General features: G+C 39.2%; 1 protein-coding gene across 1 annotated transcript in view; it reads right to left on the reverse strand.

Annotated features, from left to right (window-relative positions):
• LOC119598276 (canalicular multispecific organic anion transporter 2-like) overlaps nt 1-7,500 on the reverse strand; it is a 16,658-nt gene that overhangs the window by 6,488 nt on the left and 2,670 nt on the right. The window contains exons 4-19 of the mRNA XM_037947935.1: nt 6,871-6,990; nt 6,250-6,387; nt 5,691-5,816; nt 4,787-4,959; nt 4,439-4,627; nt 4,011-4,188; nt 3,621-3,789; nt 3,054-3,205; nt 2,677-2,814; nt 2,339-2,485; nt 1,901-1,985; nt 1,486-1,688; nt 1,088-1,264; nt 768-935; nt 413-593; nt 173-251 (exon numbers count right to left, since the gene is read on the reverse strand). Of these exons, the coding sequence (XP_037803863.1) occupies nt 173-251; nt 413-593; nt 768-935; nt 1,088-1,264; nt 1,486-1,688; nt 1,901-1,985; nt 2,339-2,485; nt 2,677-2,814; nt 3,054-3,205; nt 3,621-3,789; nt 4,011-4,188; nt 4,439-4,627; nt 4,787-4,959; nt 5,691-5,816; nt 6,250-6,387; nt 6,871-6,990 (2,423 nt within the window). The remainder of the gene's footprint in view (nt 1-172; nt 252-412; nt 594-767; nt 936-1,087; nt 1,265-1,485; nt 1,689-1,900; nt 1,986-2,338; nt 2,486-2,676; nt 2,815-3,053; nt 3,206-3,620; nt 3,790-4,010; nt 4,189-4,438; nt 4,628-4,786; nt 4,960-5,690; nt 5,817-6,249; nt 6,388-6,870; nt 6,991-7,500) is intronic.

The following is a 7,500-nucleotide window of genomic DNA, read 5'->3' on the forward strand; positions in this document are numbered from 1 at the left end:
ATTTGTAATCTATCGTAAGTTTTGCATATTTCTATTTAGTTTTACTAGTGTTAAGCAAAGTTTGCATATATTTGCTACGTATTTTTGTCATATTTTCACATACATTTAATAAAACATGTTTTCTTTAAAATTTCTGCAGACTAGTTATATCAGTTGCATTGTTTTCTTTTACCTGTTGGTGTTAACAGAAGACTCGCTGGACTCCGATGACACCTGAGTAAGGAAAGGATCAGGTCTCGACAGCTTCAGATCTGCTGAAAAAAAAAGTGGTCCTGCATTGCTTCCAAACAGATCGTGTGTTGGGAAAAGGTGAAAAGTTACGATCTACAATTAAAAGAAACACATCCTGTGTCTCAATCTAACATTTTCTTCTACTTTAATTTTCTCTTCTTACTTTCTCCGTTACTCTTACCTTTTTCGGACTTTTCTTCTGCGCTTTCAGTCTGGTGGCGCAGCACATAGCTGGCGAAGTCTCCCTGTTTTGCTATAAGGTTGGTATATGTGCCTTTCTCCAACATTTGGCCGTCCTTTATCACTATGACCTCATCCACTCGAGGTAGAAAGGTCACAGCATGGGTTACCAGAAGGCGAGTCTGGATGGAGTTAAGGGAAAGGTGACTAATCAGCGAAATGAGATTTCTTTGCAAATTTGAAAATATTTGTCTATGTGGTATGGTTAGTCCCCCTTTGGTATTACATAAGTGAATATCTAGCTTTACTTAGGGTAATCTTAACAAGAAAAAATACCGTACTTTGCATTTACATACCTTGTCTTTCAAAATACCCTGAGGTCCGATAACATTATCGAAAATGAATCGACCAACGTGGGCATCGACAGCACTCAAAGGGTCATCAAGCAAGAAGACGTCAGCAGCACTGTAGACAGCACGAGCCAAGGACACGCGCTGCTTTTGACCACCGCTCAGGTTGATGCCCTAGATACAAGAATATTGTGTTCGTCATTTAGTAGTAATAAATTTATCACTCTGAATTATATGAAATGCATCATCATAGACATTTTTTTTATCATGCAACTCTATTTACTGAAATTCCTGGCACTAAAGTTGCTTTGGAAAGCTTCTCTGACCTTTTCTCCAATCTCTGTCATGTCGCCTCCAGGGAACATGTCAAGGTCTTGCTGGAGAGCGCAAGCAGCCACCACCTGCCGGTACCTTTTCTCATCGAAAGGCTGGCCCCAGATGATGTTGTCCCTCAAGGTGGCATTCTGGAGCCACGCCTGCTGGGACACATATGCCACACGCCCCTACAAGTGTAACCTTTGTTAGATTCTATCTATTACATATACTCACAACATATTGAAAGACAATAAACATGACTGCTGTTTTTATCTCTCGTTCTTTGTTCATATTTAACTTATCTCGATCTTACTTTGCTGTGTACTGAGATTGCAATGCGACTTTTGAGCTTTACATGAGATGGATATTTAGAATCAATATAAATATAAATATAAAATAGCACACTTACATTGACAACAACTTTGCCCTCAACCTTCCTCATCTCCCCCAGGAGTGCCGAGATGAGAGAACTCTTGCCAGCACCTACTGATCCCACCACTGCCACCGTTTTCCCATGACCAACTTCCAAATTGATGTCTTTCAACTCCCAGGTTGCCTGGTCTTCGTCGCCAGCCCAGGTGAATTTGCCGCCTCGAATGGCTATAGCATGAACTAGAAGATAGTTCTTAGTCAGAAATCCGGAATATAAAGTTCTTTGTATCCTGAAAACCTCATATCTTCATGGAAAGTTTATATAAGAAGCAGTGAGAATGTAGAACGAAGCATATAGAAAATAACACATAAATATTGGGTGTATATGTACAAAAGCACAACAGAGAATGAGGTAATGTACTACAGAGTGATGAAGTAATAAATACACTTACCTTCAGAATGATCTCTGCATACAGTTCTTGGATCCAATTCCTCTGCATTGGTGAACTTCTGGACTCGCTTTAAAGCCACGGTTGCCTTCAGAAATTGGTAAATCGTTAATGCTACTGGCAGTAAGGGCATACAGTTTTGTTAAGTCAATCTTGCGGGAAAAAAAGTTAAACAGTGTCTGTCTGGTTTTCTTAATATTGCACACACGAACCTTGAGCATATACTAACCAACGTGGTTTAATTCAAATATACTCTAGAGGACTAATAGCAGCGTTTGTGTATCATACTCTAACACTAGAGAATACGGAAGTTTCCTTGAGAAAAATGTGAAGAGGAGAGAAGAGCGATATCAGTGAGAGGAAGAAAATCTGAACTATTAAGAAAGAGCCTTAAATTATAATCACCTCCCTGTTCAGTATTCAGAATCATCAATTACATGCCTGGATTATGTCGGAGATGATGATGGGCAGCTTACAGATTGGTATCCTCATGATATTGAATAATGAAATAGACACAAAGGCTTTTTCCACATCAAGGATGTTCTCTGGAGATACTAACAAGTATGTAGTAAAGGTGGCCAGAGCGATCTGAGGAGTGACAGAAATAACTGCAGTGAAGAATATTGGCGTATTCACTTTAGGATCATCAGTGACTGAAATTCCTACAGTAAGTTTTAGATAATCATTGATATTAAGGTATGACAAGCAGGAACTTTCACATGGTATGTATAAATCACTATTTCTGAGTTTATTTCAGTAATTTACTATGAATAACTTACTGTGTACGGAGATGTGCCAGATAAGAAAGAATTGAGGGCTCTATAAAAGGCCACCTTCTGTAGAAGATTAATTTCTTTTTTTCTGATCTTGTCTACCATGCTAGAGAAGGCTCCTTCCCATGCATACAATTTCAATACCTGCCATGCAAAACCATTCACATATTAGACATGTGTTTGTTGGTGGCATATTGAATGAAAACAATTATACCAACACGTCAGGTCACTTATTTCAAAGTAATTTAGACAGAACTTTCATTTTTCAAGAACGAATCCTATACTTTTACCGGTATAGGAAAATCAAAACTTTTGTGCCTCCTTCAACGGACTTGGGACAATTATAAGGCCCCCAAACAATACAAAAAATAACAATCGTTCACCTTAATTCCACTAATGATCTCATTCATCATCTTCACCCGTCGATCTCCGAACTTCATATTGGTTTGTTGGAGATCCTTGACCCTATTGGCCAAGAAGCTGGTCAGCGGCACCAAGAGAACCAGCACGGCCACTCCGGCCAACACACTCGCACCTGTTTTGTAAGGATTAAGACGAATTATGGGCAAATAAGTTAAATATAACATAAAACAGATAAAAATTTCAATGTAACTTAGATACAAGTCAAATAACTTAAGTATAATTTAAATAAGTCAAGTAACTTTGACAGAACTTAAATACAATTCAAATAAATTACTTGTACATAAATGATACAAAGAGGAGGATGATATAATGCAAATACATAAATTTCGTGTACATAATCATGAAATACATCTCCATTAACATATTGATAAATTGAAAAAAGTCTAATGCATAAAATAATTTTGCAAAAAGATAACACTCATCTTTCATTAATATTATTTGTGTGGGATATTTTTATTAACATCACTTTCAGCTAAACTCATAATCCTGAACAATAATCGCAAATTAATGCAAGCAGACCATCTTACCGAGTTCTTGCCAAAGAAAGATGATGGAGACGATGATTGTCACAGGCAAGGTAACGAGGTAGCAAATCACCGAAAAAATGCGGCCAATGATTTGTGCATCGACCGCCATTAGGTTAACGATCTCGCCAACGCTTGAGTCGCGACGAGCCGTTCCCGAGAGTGATAAAGCCTGTGACAAAGAGAGAAAAAAATACAATGAAATGGGGAAAAAAATGGGCCAAATTCAAGTAAAGTCGCAATTAAATATATGTTAAACCACAAAAAAATAATGATAATAATAAGATATATAAAAAATGAAAACATATGACCATCCAACCGGCTTAACCGTCGGACTTTCACCTTCAACCGTTCATAACAACAGAACAATTCATTCCAGCCACCCTCACTAACCTTGCGATAGACAGCCGTCATGATTACTGATCTGATCCTCGTCGAAAGGCAGTATATCTTAAAGCTGAAGACGTTCCTCAGGAGAGAACCCACGCCACAGGACAGGAAGAGTGAGACCGCGTAGAAGTAGCCATGCCACTCGGGTTCGTCGCCGTCAGCCATGAACTTGATGATTCGACTGAAAGAAGCAAATATGAAGAGAGGAAAATTAGGGCAGAAGATCGGGTGAGTTGGATTTCCAGTTGACTTGGAAGAAACGATTTCGAATATGTGTGTGTGTGTGTGTGTGTGTGTGTGTGTGTGTGTGTGTGTGTGTGTGTGTGTGTGTGTGTGTGTGTGTGTGTGTGTGTGTGTGTGTGTGTGTGTGTGTGTGCCGACCAGCGCGCGAGACCGCCCCCGGCATGCAGCCGTTGCATGATGCAACTCACCTGAGGATCCGAGGAGTGAGGAACTGCAAGCCCTCCGACAAGGAATGGAAGAGCAGAGAGGCGAGGAAGGCACCCCTCGCCAGTCTCCACATGCAGAGCAGGATGGACACTTTACTGCCTGGCGTCATAACCCGTTCGTAGCGGGCTTTCCTTCGTGTTTTGCATGCTGGTGAAGAAGACCCGTTATCTCTGAAATTTACACGGTGTTGGCGATTATGAATAGGTCATGATAAAATTAATGTACATGTGCATACAAAAAAGCACACACACACACACACACACACACACACACACACACACACACACACACACACACACACACACACACACACACACCAGCCCTTGTACCTGGTGATAGCATTATCCCACTGAACCGCGAGCGTCGAACAGGAATTGTGGGGCTCAATGTCCCAGAGGTCATCCAAGGTCAAGGGGCGTCTCCAGCCGCGCCAGACGAGGGGCAGAGTCCACCAGAAGAAGAGGCGGCTTGGGAGAGACGCCTGCAGCAGCGGAGACGGCTTCTGAAGGCACAGGCAAAACAAGAATCTCGAATTATGGCGAAAGAAACAAAGGGCAAATTTAAGGTATGAGAAAATAGTGCTATATTTATGGAACAAGAAAAAAGACCAAATTCATGGTAAGAGACAATTTTTTTTGTATGAGAAACAAGGGCTTTTAACTGGTAACATATATAATCTCTGGCTATACTAAACGGTGTTTTTTCTTTAGAAAGTGTCTAGTATGAGGAACACTGGTGCTTATTTTATTTTAAAAATCAAGTCTCGTTTGAGAAACAAAAGACTTTATTTTACGAAGAATATATTTAGTCTGGTACGAGAAACAAAACCCTTATTTCACGAAGAAAATACCGCTTTATACAAGAAACATTAACTTACGAAGTATATATCAAGTCTAGTATGGTCCTTATTGCACTAAGAAAATACTGCTTAATATGATAAACAATGGCCTTCGTTTTGGTATAATAATATCAAGCCAGGTGTGGGAAAACTGTTTTTATTTAACGTAAAAATATTAAGTCGTATGTGAAGCAAGCACCCTTATTTTACGAAAAAACGAAGTCTGGTATAAGAAATCAGTGCAACAAGATACCTTATTTTCAAACAAAATACAATATCACCTAATATTTTTTTTATGTAAAGATATTGTCTGGTAAGAAAATGTAGTCTGCCTGATTGAACCAGGGGCCTGTTTTGGTAAGAAAGCAAGTATTATAAGCACTTATAGTCCTAACCTCCGATGTGTCGCCTTTCTCCTTAGCAAAGCGGGAATCGCTGAAGCAGCTGACGAGGAACAAAGCGACGTGACAGAGGAACTGTATGACGAAGGTGGCGGCGACCGTGCGAGGAACACCATGGATCTGTGGACACGGAGGCATAAAATAGGAATGAAAATAACACACACACACACACACACACACACACACACACACACACACACACACACACACACACACACACACACACACACACACACACACACACACACATATATATATATATAAACATATATGTATATATATATGTATGTGTGTATATATATATATATATATATATATATATATATATATATATATATATATACAGGTATATATCTGTCATTTATACAGACATTTCTATCACTTTATCTCATTTTACAATATCTATGTATCTACCAATAATTGTATGTCTATCTATCTGTATGATATACTTAAGTGTGGGTATCAGTAACCTAGAAAAAAATTCAGAGGGATAGATAGTGCAACATGGTCATTTTCATATTACAACTGAAAAAAACTAGCCACAGCCACTCACTCTTCCATTTAATCCGCCGAAGAAAGCATACAGTTGAGGGAGGCTGCAAACTAACGAGAACAGCCAATATACCCAGATGACCCCGCTGCTCCGTACACCTTTCCTCCTCCCCACCAGGATCAGCATCATGTGAAGGCTCTTTGGGAAATACATCAGAGGAAACAGTTTACTCTTTTGACTGATGGAAAATGACCTCATATTCAAATTTACTCTCTTATTTAACCAACTGAACTGGTTGATTGTAACTTCAGGACTGAAATTGACAGTCTGAACTTTATAAACCTGGCAATCAAAATCAAGGATGAAACTAAATTCAGTATAATTCAAAGAGGATGAGACTGCGTGTTCTGTACAAGAAAATGGACATAGATGTTTATGATATATACAACTTTGCATTTACAGGATTTTGAAAATGTGTGTGTGTGTGTGTGTGTGTGTGTGTGTGTGTGTGTGTGTGTGTGTGTGTGTGTGTGTGTGTGTCCGTGCCTGTGTCTGTGTGCGTTTCCGTGCAAGCGTGTCCACAAGTACACAAATATATTTACGCGTCCGTGTCTGTATATGTGAGTATATGCGCGAGTATTTCTGCACATTTATAACCCTAGAGACACTAATGATCCTCACATAAGTCGCCAAGAGGACCGCCCCTGCAATGAGCTCTGCCGAGGGTATCCTCTCTTCGCCAGCCACCGCCGCCCAACCCAGCTGCGTGGCCGTCGACGCCAGCAGGATCGCCGTGAAGAACTGAAACCAAATTAAAATAGATATAGACATGCACTTGATATTGAGAGTAAGCTTATAATTGCATTTGATTCTGACACGGTGATAAGCATTCATTTGGTACAGAATGCATTCGTATTCTGAAATGGTAGATATTATTATCATATATTTTTGTTTTGTTATCATTATCTCGTCATCAGTTGTCATTATTATTATTCTCATCATCATCATCATCATCATCATCATCATCATCATCATCATCATCATCATCATCATCATCATCATCATCATCATCATCATCATCATCATCATCATCATCATCATCATCATCATCATCATCGCCCTTCATAATCATTATTATTATTAAGATAGTCCCTGAACTAACAAACGTTATTTTCAGGAGCTTAAATTTATATAAGAAAACTTGGGCGCAAAGATTTAAGGGGACACTAAATTAGATAATTTAATATCCAACTGTTTACTTCAGAATGGATTTATCGTTGTTTCTTAGCTTTAATTGCAGACACATCAAGT

This window comes from Penaeus monodon, chromosome 41, assembly GCF_015228065.2.
Source record: "Penaeus monodon isolate SGIC_2016 chromosome 41, NSTDA_Pmon_1, whole genome shotgun sequence".
In the NCBI taxonomy this organism is placed as follows: Eukaryota; Metazoa; Arthropoda; class Malacostraca; order Decapoda; family Penaeidae; genus Penaeus; species Penaeus monodon.